The sequence below is a fragment of the Diadema antillarum genome, unplaced genomic scaffold, assembly GCF_040938485.1.
Source record: "Diadema antillarum isolate AM-2024a unplaced genomic scaffold, OU_Dant_1.0 seq00000750_RagTag, whole genome shotgun sequence".
Classification (NCBI taxonomy): domain Eukaryota; kingdom Metazoa; phylum Echinodermata; class Echinoidea; order Diadematoida; family Diadematidae; genus Diadema; species Diadema antillarum.
Window position 1 is genome coordinate 161,666 of NW_027271644.1, and position 15,698 is coordinate 177,363.

The 15,698-nt window shown below is 36.6% G+C and overlaps 1 protein-coding gene across 1 annotated transcript in view; it reads left to right on the top strand.

Annotated features, from left to right (window-relative positions):
- The first annotated feature begins 1,455 nt into the window (after positions 1-1,455).
- The window catches only part of LOC139738511 (calcium-activated chloride channel regulator 1-like), a 55,147-nt gene continuing 40,904 nt past the window's right edge, over positions 1,456-15,698 (top strand). The window contains exons 1-3 of the mRNA XM_071649137.1: positions 1,456-1,623; positions 10,746-11,037; positions 13,645-13,780. Coding sequence (XP_071505238.1) covers positions 1,456-1,623; positions 10,746-11,037; positions 13,645-13,780 — 596 coding nt within the window. The remainder of the gene's footprint in view (positions 1,624-10,745; positions 11,038-13,644; positions 13,781-15,698) is intronic.

The window sequence follows — 15,698 nt, forward strand, 5'->3', positions numbered from 1 at the left end:
TATACGTACTACTAGTAATTATTGGATGAGGGTCTACCACGGCGAGCAAAACTTTCACAGCGCGTGCACACACTCACTGATGAACGTGTACGAATCGAATCGTCGCGAGACCACAGAAATACTCACAGAACTCTTCGCAACACACAACCACAGAATATCTGTGCACACAACCCGAGCGGAGTAAGCATAGACGTTTTACGAGCGGTTTTATTGAATTTGATTGCCAAAAGCCACAGGCTTGCGTGTAAATAAAAAATACGCTGTCGGGCAGTAGCTGGGCGTATGCGGTCACTTTTGAAGCAGTGCGCATGCGCATCGACGAGTTCATCGTTCGTAGCAGATTTCTAGAACGTGTTCACCCTTGTTTTGCCGTCGTTTGAAAACTGTGACGACGTTGTTTGGATTTTTGGTAAGCACACACAAAATACCAATGTAGAAGTCACAAAATCATTGAAAATGGACCCAATTGACTTGATTCTGCGAGCGGAGAGGAGTGGAAGCGTAAGTTCTTTAAAATTAACACATTCTCTTGTGTGTGATTTCCCTCATTTCAAAATTGTTGCCGTATAATCCATAAAATGAGCACATTTGTAAGCCGATTTGCATCACACAACAACATGAATATTCATCATCGTCCAAAACACCGCTGATATATACGCAGGTAATTTCCTCCAAAAGTCTGTGAAGATTCGCCATGATTGTAATCTTGCAACTACCATGAAGATGACGTCACTGAGCTGTCGTCGTGTGAAATCGAAATGGTAAAAACGTACGTCTGCGTGCCTCGTCAACCCTGCTTCAAAACATGACCGCATACGTCGCAGTCCACCAGTGAACGTGCAAATCGAAAAGGCCCTATTGCAGCTACTATAGTACTCAACTCAACGAGCAATCAGATAATGAGGAACTATATAGGGGGTGCAGGTCCTGTGCTTTGGCACTGTTTTACATTAATATCTACCTAGTAAAATATTCTCCGCAAGGCGAGTAAAGACGAGTGTGAATCGATAGTCTTGCCTATGATTATGTAAATTATTTTGAGTAGTTTTATGTAGTTTTTATTTGTTTTGTATCTATAATGATGTATTATGCTATGAGAACTTTTCATTGCACGGACTAACTGAAAAACAGCCATGGATGATGTTGGTACCATGATTGAATAAAATGAATGAATGAATGAATGAATGAATGAATGAATGAATGAATGAATGAATGAATGAATGCAAGAAGTAATTCAATAACACAATACTGTCTCCTGAATTGTAACTCACGCTTCGTTATCTTGCGTCTCCATCACTGAATGCCTCACAGTTTTATGAGACTCAGACAAGCATCACAGGCGGAAGCATTTGGACCTAAAATATGGGCATTCAACCGGAACAACCGTACGGATATATGCAAGCCGCTAGACAGCTTTTAAAAGTGTGTCTCTCTCGAAAATCTTCTCCAGTCATCATGTTGTCGCCACTGCACCTGCTCGTGTTTGTTGGCCTTGTCCTGAGCTCCGCACAAGGTCTTATTCCGAAGTCGTCAGTAAAACTTGTCGACAATGGCTATGCCGATGTTGTTGTCGCCATACACAGCCGAGTGAATGAGAGTGATGAACTCGTTCAAGTAATTAAGGTAACAAAAACACGATGTTTTTGCTCTCCTTATTATAACTCACAGCTTTCTTGCGGATGTAACGTCGATAAATACAATGAGTTTAAAACCTGAGTGAACGAATACATAGGAATATCCCTTCATTCTCTGTCTTTGTTATCATAAGACATATAGTGGTCCAGCTGATGGATTATTCATATTAAACATTTGTTTCTTTTGCCGTGTAATTGTGTGCGTGCTTACTTTTTTTATGATTATGTGTTAACTAGGTTGGGCTCACCTATGATTATTTAGTCTTGTATGTACCTTGTAACCATCTTAAATAGGCCTCTTGCTTTCTTTCCCTTATTGATATTATTTTCTCATTATTTCATTTAAACAAGGATGTACATTCTTATCCCACAAGGCAATCTGGTAAATTTCATCTACAAAATCCAAAAACGGTGATGGCTCTGAAATCTATCAGACACACTGGACCTGATATTTGGAACTCTCTTCCTTCAGAAATTCGAACTTTAAAGTCTATGTATTCTTTCAAGAAAGCTGTAAAGATAATGCTGCTTTCTGGATATCAGTGATCTTATAATGTCATTGCAATTGTATTGTATATGAAATTCCCTCGTGGAATTATCGCCGTTTTGAATTTATTGCGGAATGTTATGTAACCGACCATGACCTGTAACTGTTCACCTGTACCTCGGTGAGAAAATACTTTACTATTCAGTAATCCAGGTGATCTAACTGTTCACCAGTGCCTCGGTGAGAAAATTTGTTGCGGAATGTTATGTAACCGACCATGACCTGTAACTGTTCACCTGTACCTCGGTGAGAAAATACTTTACTATTCAGTAATCCAGGTGATCTAACTGTTCACCTGTACCTCGGTGAGAAAATACTTTACTATTCAGTAATCCAGGTGATCTAACTTTGTGTATTAGCGAAAGCAGACAGACCTCTCCCCTCTCCTTTCTCCTATCCTATCTCTATGCAAGTCATCCCTCCCCTATTTTCCTATATGTTATGTATTATGTACGAGGGCTGCATGCAAATCAAGCATTGCTTAAGCTGTATTCCTTCTGCGTTATTCATTGCATCACTGATATGTTCTTTTGTACATTGTAAAGGCAATGAAGAAACTGTATTGCTTTATGATTATTCTAAAGGTAATGAAGAAACTTACTTTGTTAGCAACTAATGTTTATGTATATCTACACTGCAAAAAACACCGAGCTGGTGTTAAATTTTCGGTGCTCATTTATGGTGTTAAATTAACACCTCCGGGTGTCATTTCCAAATATAAAACTTTTTTTTTTGAAGAGTTTCTTAGTAACTGCACTTCTTGTTGATTTTTAATTTGAACAAGACGATCAAGAATTTACATTAAAATACTATATTTTTGAAAAAATGTGAAAATAAATTTACACCACAGTAACACCAGCTGGTGTGGTCTCTTATTGAAGCTGGACGGGTGTTAAACCATTGATATTAACACCAACAAATATCAAATCAACACCATGTGGTGTCATTTTTTAATTAACACCAGTACAGTGTCAAATATCACCAGGTACAGTGTCAAATTAACACCACGAAGTGTCAGGTGAACACTTTTCAACACCATCACAGTGCATTTTCTACACATGTGGGTGTGGTCCTCTATTAACACTTGATCGGTGTTAAATTTAACACCCATGGTGTCAAATCTAACACCGATGTTTTTACAGTGTATTTATATGTATGGTACCATCAATGTATATGATATATGTCTATGTATCAGCATGAGCAATGATATGATGCAGGAACCAATAAAATCAAAATCAAATCAAATTATGATTTACATGACATTTTTACTAGTTTTTTTTTTCAGACTAAAAAATTGAGTTTCGATGTTGATGTTGGCTCTCAAATGAGAAGAGGTGCGAAACTGCGTTTGAAACCTGAGAAGTTTCAATATCGAACATTCTATGAATTGAGCTGGTGAAAACTTCCTAATTACCATTTAATTGATAGTGGTCTCTGACGATAGATTTATAAATCAAAAATTCGTACTCGTTTGCGAGACAGCAGTTCCAGCAATATAATTCACTTGCTCTAAAAGTTAGCTCTATCTTTTGATGATGTACCAGCAATTTAATGTCATTGCAATCAATGTATCACATTTCTGGTTTAAAAATAATACTTGTTAGTCCATGGGCCAGGCCAGATATCGGTACCATCTGAGGTGGCAAAACCTTTTTGGTGTCATTTTGTTTGTCGGGCATAGATATGCTTATCAAGCTATGATAGCATTTCCAAATGAGTAGCTTAGTCATAGTAAATGCCCGACAAACAAACTGACACCAAAAAGGTTGTGCCACCTCAGATGGTACCAACAACCCATTTTTCGGGTCTTGGCCCACGGACTATGTACCTTGAACATACTTTGTGTGATCCTACTCCTAATGCAGAATATCTTCACGATATAACTATGACGAAGGGAAACGTATTTATTTAAAGTGTAAAGGGAAATCGTTTCATATAGCTTTCCATCAATAATTATTGTTAGCACTGTTGTTCATACCCCCACTGTTTTTAAACAGCACGTAAACATTAAAAAAAAAATGTATTATCTGTTAGTCTACCTTTAATTTCAATTATCATGCATAGACTCCTGGAAAATTGAGCCATAACTGAGCGGCTTTACCCCTTTTTAAGAGAACACAACGCGTCATGGTTTCATGCCATTGTATGCTTCGACAATGTCTTTGAGGGGAGCGTTTTGAAGAGTCGAAAAGACGATTGTCTTCCTATGTTCAATGGGAAGATCCAGGGAAATTACCTGTAGGTTATAGTTATACCGTCTTCACAGTCTGCCATTATCTACTCTTTAGCCTCCACCACAAGCCATTATTTAATTATCGACTCATCTACCTGCACCCTTCTTCCATCCGTTAACGTATAGGGTTATCTCCCATAACGCGTAGTTCGAAAGTTACTTATCTGCTTATGCGACGTAACGAAATTCTGTTGTTAAAACTGTAACCCAACTTTAATTAAATTTAGGTGAAGTGTATTAATCATGAGCTCGGTAGACACAATGTGATTAAGTTATTTGCATTATTTTACGCGTATACGTATTATTACTAAGTTTTGAAATCTGAGTTTGCGGTTATCTATCTCTTCTCTCAGTACTAATCGACGCATATGCTTGATATGAACAGAAACGTTATGAAATTACCTATAAAATGGCACCCTACTAGTTCTAATTATGGCTTACGTACACGGAGGAGCTTTGAAATGTTGGGTAAAAAAAGGCAAAATGGAAAAGTTGTAAAATGACCTAAAGTTGGTAAGCCACGGATTTTTGTCCTTTTTAACATGTTTAATACTGACAAGTGAGTTTCTTAATGCCGTTTGGTTGTTATGCGTCCTAACATCAGCATTAACTTGAAATCAAAGGAGCTTGTGTTCAACCAAACAAACAACAAACAAAATTTAATATAAGCATTTAAAAACAGTACTCAAGCTACTTATCTCGCGGAACATTCACCACATTTAGACATCAAGGTCATTATCAACTGAAGCGACAGGGGATTGATTTGCATGATCAAAGAAAAATTGAATATTGCTTCTGATGGTTCCATCCATGTGTCAATTAAATCATTACTAAGAGAAAGGGAAAGTAGTAGATCAAATTCGGATCTCGAAACCTTTTTTTCTCGGAGTTCAATTTAACTTTATCGCAACAACTACGTGTGCCTTTTCACCTACTTGCACAAGCAATTGTGGTTAATTCATAATAGTTTTGCGTTGTCTGATGATATTCAATTCAATTCAATTCAATTCAATTCATGCTTTATTTCATTTTTCGAAAAGAACATAAACATTTCACTTTCTTTGGTAACAGAGAATAAGGTTGCATAGTCAAAACAAAGTAAATTGAGAAAAATATAATCGAGGAACCTTGGGATAAGAAATACGTTGTGATGAAAATTGACTGAAGTGATAAAGACGATATAATACGTAAGACATCGAAAAATGGAGGGACCCACTAAAAAGACAATGCTTGTAGAATGTGGGCCCCTCAAGTACAGAATGTCAATAGAAATTGAACTGATGCAAAAAGGGGAAGAAAGACTGGGAATAAAGTCATAAAGAAAAAAATCTGGAAGCCCACTAGGAAGATAGAGTATCAAACAAACATACATACTCAGGCGAGTAAACATAAAACGAGACTGGGACGACGAAACTAATAAAGGGGGACTCATAGACAAGACAGAACGAGACAAGACTAACATAACAGGAAGACAATACAACGGACAGAAAGGCCAAACAGATCCAGTGATCCTCGACAGAATTCATTGAAAATGATACGATTATATAGAAAAGTATCGAGAAATAGATGCAGAAATAATATAAATGAAATCAAATCTACTCTGTAGGTGTCTGAGGACAAGAGGGACGAGAAAATACGTGACAGTATATCACTTGCAATCCAAATTTTTTCGAAAAGGAATTGAAATAAGCCAACAGGCTAATTCAATTCTGTGGGATCATAAGATTGCAATAAAGAAAACTTTAATCTTCTGTTAAATGAATGTATAGAGGGGGCATTTTTTATATCATTATTCAGGGAATTCCAGTAAATTGGGCCAGTGTAAATAAGTGTGTTCTTAGCAAACATCGTTCGTAAAAGAGGTAAATGAAATTCATTGGAGCGTCGAGTGGGATACTCATGGAATGATTGATTACTTTGAAACATAGAAGCAAAAATGGACGGGAGTGAGTTGTTGCTGTACATGTACATAAATTGCCCCAAATTATATAAAAAAGATCTTTAATTTTTAATAACTTATTGGAGGAAAATAACAAATTTGAGTGGGAGTTTATGGAAGGATAACAGGTGACACGGAGAGCTTTCTTTTGTAGAAGGGACACTCTATCCAGTAGATTCTGATCAGTGTTACCCCATACTAAAACACCATAATTAAGATAAGGCAATATCAATGAAGAATATAACATAAGTAATGATTTTTGTTGAATATACAAATTCATTCTATTTATGACGCCTATACGCGAGATTGTGTTGGATATATAATCAATATGTAACTTCCAGGAAAGTTTGTCGTCAACAATAATTCCAAGAAATTTAAAATGTGAAACTCTTTCTAACTGAATATCATTCAAAACTATAGCTGTACTCAGAGTATCAACAGTATTACTGAAAATCATATATTTCGTTTTTGGGGCATTCAAGGATAATTTATTTGCTCTTACCCAATTACTCACTTTTTGTAATTCAGAATTAACTTTTTGAACAAGAAAATTAGCATCATTGTGGGCAAAAAATACATTGGCATCGTCAGCAAAATGGATGAAAGAAAGTACTTCAGATGCCTGACAAAAATCATTAATATAAGTAATAAATAACAGTGGCCCTAATAAACTTCCCTGCGGAACACCACAATTTACTTCTCTTATTACTGAACAATAATTGTCTTTGATTATAACAAACTGTCTTCTATTTTCCAAATAACTCTTGAACCACTCCAAGGCCTTCCCACGTATTCCGTAATGTGATAACTTGTGGAGTAGAATATCGTGATCACCAGTGTCGAAGGCCTTGGATAAGTCCAAGAAAATACTAATTAAATGAGAATGATTATCAATTGCGTGAGCTACTTTATCAATGAAATATAAAAGAGCATGAGTTGTACTATGCTTCTCTCGAAAACCGAATTGCGAATTAGTAAAAATATTATGCAACTTCAAAAAACTAATGGTTCTCTTATAAATGAGTTTCTCTAAAACTTTGGACATTTCATTTCATTTCAATTCAATTCAATTCATTTATTTTCATTCTTTTTTTTTTCCAACAAAACTAACACATAATAAATCTGGAATAACATCATAAACATAAACATTCGACTTTGCAAAAGATAAATGATACAGACAAACAAAAGGATGCATGATAGCAAAAAAATGCAAAAAAAAAAAGAGAGAAAAGTATATGAAAAAAATATGAAAAAAAAAGAAAATGAAATACATAGCATACATGGTATATATATATTTTTTTCTGTATGATTCGTTAATTCATAATCATCCATTCATGCAAAAACCATTGTTACTTCGTTCTTTCCCGGACATTACCTTCTGCCAATGATAAGCATTATTGTGTGTAATCTGTACGACGTAGCTATCAAAATTATTTTGATACGTATTTTACTAATTGAAGGTGCTTCAGATAAACCAGCTCGTACATAACTAGCTTATCTGTATATTTCCTACAAGACCCTTCTTTTTTCGGTTGGTTAGGCACTTCACTCGTTTTCAAAGCGACACATAGCATATGATTGCCGAATGTAACAATTTATGAAATCCATAGTCAAACAAAGAATGAACTTGCGTAGACAAGGTGACCTTGATGGCTGGTCAATGTACTTTTTGAAGCATCTATTTTGTTATTCTTCTTTGAATGCACTAAAAACTAATTTCATTTATCACTGCATAATATACTTCCCTTTTTTAAATACAGTTTGTTGTCGTCAGATGGAAATGCATGAAAGTACCATTTTATGTCATTCACTTCATGAATAATCATTGCAACACAAATGGCTATCTCATTTAGTTTAAAAAATCACATCTGTTCCAATCACAAATTACCTTTTCCTGCGCAAGCGCAAACAACAAACCGGATTATTTGATGTTTTCAACGAACTTTAGTCTTGAAAAGATGATTTTCTGTAAGAGAAATGTTGATAACAATAAACCCCATGTCAACCTTCCATCCCCTCCTCCCCCCCCCCCCCCCCACACACACACACATCAACATCCCTATAATTGCACACCGCTAGCCGATTATCCCAAAGACAAATCAGCTATTTTCAGGAATTTTTACCTCCTATAAGAATGATGCATTTTTCGTCGTTGGAATTGCGTTATGAATAATGTTTGGCGTCGGTCTTCATGCAAACACACGTTTGTAATCAAAAGGAATTTCCAGACAATTTTCAAAATTTCATATCATGTAGTGCATAAATCGACAGCTCCATGATTAGATTTGTGGAATTCATTGTGGTCCTTGAGTAGAGAATCTCATAAATTTCCTTAATATTTTGCATTTAAGAGAGAGCATAAAGTTGTTTGTACTCTAGTGTTAAAACGAAATTATAAGAAGTGATGGTTTAGGATTCGCTTACGGCCTACAATTGGTTATTTTAAAGGTTCGGTTTTTGTAATACGCAGGCTCGTTATTCCCAACGCTCGTTATTCTGAAGGGTAGTCATTCCGAAAAGCCGTTAATTCGAAAATGAAATAAAGTTTGTTAATCCGAAACATTGATCGTTCTTTCGAAGGTCCGTTTTTTGGAAAGTTCATAATTCCAGAAGGAAGTGAAATAAATGTTCGTTATGCCCGAGGTTCGTTAGTCTGAAAATGAGGAATGTTCGTTTATACGAAAAGACAAATTAGGATCGCAAATCGGAAGTTTTCTTAGTGTACTCACCTTCCTTTTTTACCCTTGGATCAATGAAACTTCAGAATAATGAAAATTCCTATCATTTTCGGATTGACGAACCTTTAAATAGGAAAAACAAACATTAGAAAAACGCAACACATGCTAAACGAACCCTATTTCGAGTGTGTTAGCTTCATCACGAGAACGCACGAGTGGGAGCTCATCGTAAGAATGCATGAGTAGGAGTCTCACATAATATTATTTCAGAAGTGATAACAATGTAATTCCAGTACAATACCGGTTGCTAAACAAAGTAAGTCAACTGCGTGGGAGAATTTATGCAAGTTGTTTTTTTTTTCTCCTTTTGTTCTGCAGCCTTGAGCCCCGACTCATGGATTCTTAAGGTGCATGTCATCTTCCATGTTCATTGTGATTTGTTATAAATTTTGAAAACATATTCTTATTCCTTATCTCATGCTTAATGCAATCACTATAAATTCTGAAAGTCTGTACCAAGGATAACCAATTTATAATCATCCAAAATGTAAAAGTCTGAAAATCACCCCGAGTTCTTAAATGCTGATTCTTATGCTCCGTTTTTGCGAGCCTACGGTGGGCAGTTTTACAGAAGAAGTACAGTTTACCTACGACGTGCATTTGTGTGTGTTTTGTTTTATATTCTGTTTAGTTTTTGACGTTGTTCTTTGTTTTAAGTCTTCTGTATTTTTCAGTTATGATTATTCTGTAGTTCTTCTGGTGGTATTAAACTGTCCTGTAAGGTGATCGACCTGGGGTTGATAATTTTGTCCAGGAAGGTTAGTTATCAGAAGGGTAGTTATCAGGAGAGCAAGTGTCACGGAGGAAGGGGTGATTTCCCTATAGTCTACAATTATATCGCAAACTGTTCAAACAGTTGAAACGCCTAAAAGATGTTTCTTGCAGTGTCTTACCAAGGAGGTTTGAGAAATGGAGTTCCAACTGACTGTAAGCATTAAAACTGCTGTCAGTTTTCTTTGGACGTACAAAAGAATTCCACTGGTGCATTTGTGCCTTTGATGATCGGGGTTCGATGCCGTCGTCTTCCCGAGCTATGTGATCATTCATTTGGAACGCTAACATAATGTCGGCTATGCTTTGTTTGTTTTTGTATCAAAGTAAATTAAATTTCAGCTTATGATAAGGCTTATGTAAAAAGAAGTAAATCATGTCCAGGATTATGTCAAAAAATGTAAATCTTAGCCGTACGTTGTGAAAATACGTGAAACTGCACCCTTACTGGAAAGCGGATTTAATTATCTTTCCGATCACTTCCGACCAATGAAAGTGATAATAGTACTATGGTACAATCTTCGAGTGTAATTCTTTATTAATCTATATGTTAGATTAGTTTAAAAACATTCAAAGTCGAGTAATTTTAATTCTTATATCATCAATTTTTGTGGAATCTTTATTCGCACATCCCTGTACGCTCATGTTTCATATGAAGGGACCGCGAGGAGCAAATTACCATCATAAAGACATATCTTCATTTGAGAGAGACGAGTCATGATGCAATGTCACATGAATCGATTGTCTTCCTATCTGTGGGTAGGTCCAGTTTAGCACATACTTGAAATATTTCCTATATAGTGACGGCATCAAACATGGGATCAAACTGAATAACACTGTTGTTACTCCATCTCTTGTACCTCTTTGGTCTTTCCATTTTCAGAGAATGTTCACGCAGGGATCAAGCTACCTGTACACTGCAACTCGGAACAAGCTCTTCTTCAGAAATGTCACTATCATCATACCTACACACTGGACTTCCAAGCCGGAATACGGCCCACTTGGAGAAAACAGATTTGACCTGGCTGACGTCATCGTAGCTCCGGCCAATCCGCTGTGGGCGCCCGATCCATACACCTTGCAGATCCAGGGTTGTGGTAAACCCGGCAGCTTCATTCATTTCATGGATGAGTATTTGACCGACCCAGAAGTCGAGAACACCTACGGCAATCTTGGTAAAAAAGACATTTTTCAAGTTTTTGAATCATTTTATGTTTCTAGAGGGCAAACAGAACTCTCGAATTCGAAGTCTGTTGCGCTGTTTATTTGTTATGGAATTTTACACTTAACAAACAAAATGGGAAGCGCACTTCCTCAACCATGCATTCATTTTTTTTTTATTTGTTTCATACATTCACAGTACAATCAGCGAGTATTTCTTTTCAGTTAATCCTTTGAAGAGAAACAAGTAGGCCTATAGATGGATCATCACAAGAATGCAAATATGTAGTTCACCTGCTACCCCCGACGGACACTAAAGAATTAAAGAAACCTGAAATTGCATGACTACAGATAACTTCAAGTGAAAGAAATGAAAAAAAATAATAATGTGAGACAATAATATGAAGGAAATACATCAACTAGCTAACTCAAACACCATTCATTATGCACGTGAAAAACTTATAATTATGATTAAAGATAAACCGGGAAGATGAACAAAACCAAAACCACAACTTCACATTCCCTCTAATAAGAAATGAAACATTTGGATCTACGTCAACAACACTCATTGCTCCCATAAAATGATTCTTGATATCATTCTTTGTCTCACCACTGAGTACATAGACACATGAACAAAAGCTGTCCTTACGACATTCTCAACAAGGAAAATGCTCCCCTCTATATTATTGGTACAAAGAAGAGCCGCCGAGGACCTAATTTTCATTGCGATGACAAGATTACTGTAGTATGCTCTATGAAGGACCTTCTGTTTTTCATTTCGGCAATTTTAGATGTTATGTGGTTAAGTGTTAGAGCATTCCAGGAGCTTTGCAAGTTCATCCCGCTGAACCTTTAGACCTGTATAGTGCTATTGGGATGATTATTGTTCTGTATATACACATCACATCCTAGAGTTGGTGGGGCTCATAACAGGGATCCTGAAGATGGCGTCACACTGTCCCAAAATTGATATACAAGAGAATCATGCGAATATGGCATTTTCAGTTTTCTACGAAGTTTGTCCTCGAACGTAGTCAAAATTCATCAACAGCAAAAGCAAGTATGACACCTACTAGGTAACACGATGCCACTCTAACCACGCCAGGAGACTACACGAAGATTTGAAGCTTCTTATGATATGAACCATCGCAAAATCTTCTGACTATACTTTGGCTTGCCGAAGAAGTTAATGCCGGATCCTGAGAAAAATCCATTTGCAGTCATATACGATGGCTTAAGATGCTCCCACAAATGACCCGAAGTTTACACGATCAGAGCCGAATATGTAAAGTTTCTGTTTTTCGCGTGTCCATCTTTGCTCAAACTTGGGACAGTGTGCTCAACGCCTGTATTAAGCATCTTATAAGCCATCATAATTATAACCACCGGTGGAGTTTCTCAGGGTGCTAACACTCAGTGGTTCTTAGTCAACTCTTAACCAGGCTCGGATCAACTTTATATGGTGGCCCTGAAGTACGCTCGACTACAGGTCATGTGCGTCGTTAATTTTGCGACCAGGTCGCGAAATTCGCGATTTGGGACGCCAAGTTCGTGACTCGGGACGCGAATTTCATGACCCGGGACACGAACCTGGCGACCGGGGACGCAAAATTCGCGTCTTGTGGTCGCAAACTTCGCGATATTGGGTCGCGAATTTCGTGACCACAGGACGCAAATTTTGCGTCCTCGGTCGCCAAATTCGTGTCACCGGTCGCCAAGTTTGTGTCCCGGGTCACGAACTTGGCGTCCCAAATCGCAAATTTCGCGACCTGGTCGCAAAATTCACGTACTTCAGAGCCACCATAACTTTACTCGAAATTGAAAAATCCATATCCATCCTGTGCCAATTTCGAGACAGTGTGACGTCAGCCTACTTATGAATTTTCCTGAAGGACACACGATACGAAGATTTTACCCCTCCGCTAACAGCAACGAAGTGGCAGTTGTGCGTAGACCTTGAGAAACTACTCATGCTTACAGTCACGATGGTTTTATTAGGGAGGGGCTCCACCTTCCTGGTTTTATGATGCTTCTTACCAATGGCACAATGTTTACTACGATCAGAGCCTAATTTGAACGTTCCTTTTATTTCGTGTCCATCGTTGCACAAGTATGGGACAATTTGACGCCTATGCAGAAATCAAAACCGACGATTGTCTCCATGTTAAATGCGCAACGTTTCATTGTAGTCCCGTTAGCAACCAGTCAAAGTCGTGAATTATATTATTTAACGTGACGTCACTTCCCACAATATAACTCTTTGACTTTGCATAAGTCACGTGATTTCCAGAGTTATGACTAATCATCGACCAGTAATTTTAGACCATTTAGTATTACCTGACAGGGAACGAATTGATACCATGGGACTGGGGCTCCACACACAATATTTTTTTTTTCCTTTTCTGGTTTGTTTTGTTTTTGTTTTAGACTCACCAAAACTACATGTATATGATTTCTTGGAGTTACGTCTCCTTCCGGCATCTGTCCAACATTGTCCCTTGACCCCACCCCTTTCACTGAAAATAATCCACAATCCCCGAGTATTACCATCATTACGTTTACCATCATCACCATCATCATTATCAGCATCACCGTACTTAATTTGGGATATTAACTCGCAGGGCGAGTGCTGGTGCACGAGTGGGGACACTTCCGTTGGGGGCTCTTCAACGAATACCCTGACCCCGTGGGAGACCGAGAAAACGTGGCCTACTTTTACCAGTCAACCCTGCATAATAACGAGTGGAGAGCTGTGACGTAAGTGTGACATTAAAGGTTCTTGCTCCGCATATGAATACTAGAAAGTTTCATGTCAATTAACAACATGATGTGGGGTAATAGGCCGTATCACTCACGTTCCATTTGTCCTTCTCAAGAGCTTTTAATTTGAGAAGATGTTGTAGGATTGTATTAAAAGTATTTGGAATTGTACTTTATAACGTTGTACATCATGGAGTGTAATTTATAAAACATTTCACCTTTTGACATTGACCTTTTGTAAGAACCTAAATGTCACAGTTTCGGTTATATCATAGAAATAATCAAAGTTGGTTCAAAAACCACCACGATAGAGTAACATATTATGCAGTACACTTTTTACTTCACTAGACGTAGGTTACAAGAGATGTTTTACGGTGTAGTGGATATAATGCTCAGAAAGACGTTAATATACTCTCCCTTCACCTTACATATAGCAAACTCATCTTAATTCCAAATTAAGAAATGATGTTTTCGAACGCATAATCCTCATTGATCCAGAGTAGAGTCGCACTTAACGTGATATATCATAATAAATATATGTGTATGTGTGTGTGTTATTTATATATACACCTAGCAAAAAAAGAAAGTAAATACTTTTTCAATTTTATATTTCTCATAAAGTTTTTGGCTAAATGTTAATGTATTATATATCATATCATATGAAAGGTAATTTAATTGGCTATCAACTTGGTAAGTCAACAAAGGAAAAACTTGAAATATGAGTGAACACCTTTGCTTTTCTCTTCCAAGGCACAAAAGTAAAAATTGCAAAAATGAACAAGTTGTTATTCATGCCTACATGCTCTTTCATGAAACAATAAGAACAAAAGACAAATCTAACACAATAAAAACATAAATCCAGCTGCAGAAATATACGTATGATCTCTCTAATATCTTTGAAGCCAATAAATATCAATAAAGGCTAAAAATGATAAAGGAAAATGAAGAATTTTCGGTCAAATCCAAATTAAAATTAAATGAGAGAAGCAATATTAACAAAAATGTAGGATTTTGAATTGATTTCTCAGAGTAGGAGAATTGTGAATTATATTTTGTTCCTGAATTTGTCTCAATAATTCTTGAATTGTTAAATTGAATGAATGAAATAAAGATATTCTGTTCATTTACTCATTTTTGTGCCCTTAATTCCTATATGTCATTTGAAGTTTGAGTTGACAGAAAATTCTTATTTGCCCCTTAAGTTCCCCACTGTGATTTTGTTTGAGGTTATAAAGCAACAAAAACAACGAAAATTTATTTTTGCCTTTTCATTCATGTCCCCCATTGTGCTAAACTTGTTATTTTTTATCATTATTATCTTAAAGGGCTTTGCAAATGAAAGACAATATGGCAATTTTTCCGATTTTGACTCTTGTACTTTGGAGGACAAAAACAAATGTGTTCACTCCTGCTTGAAGTTTCCCTTTAAATTGACCCAATAGACTGATAGCCAATTAAATTACCTTTAATATGATTATAATACATTGATTTTGTTTGAGTCTGTTAGTATCTTCTATGAAAATTATGAACTCGAAAAGGTGTTTACTTTCTTTTTTGCTGAGTACATACACACACACACACACACACACACATATATATATATATATATATATATATATACAGTTTGTGTGTGCGTGTGAGTGTGTTTGTATTTATGTATTATACATATACCTATTCAAACTTGGCACAGACGTCTCTTTTATTTCATATATGATAATCAAACGGCAGTAGATTTCAGGAGCAATTTTGAGTTCGTGCTATATGGTTCTCTTGAAAACAAGTACTGGCAACTCGTAGTGTTTATTTCATTTTCGTCTCTAATCAAAAAGAAAAGTTCTTCTCCACAGGGTACGAAGGTTAAAAATTTGTAAAAGCATCCTCGACTTGACTGGCAGTATTATCATGACAGTTTGTG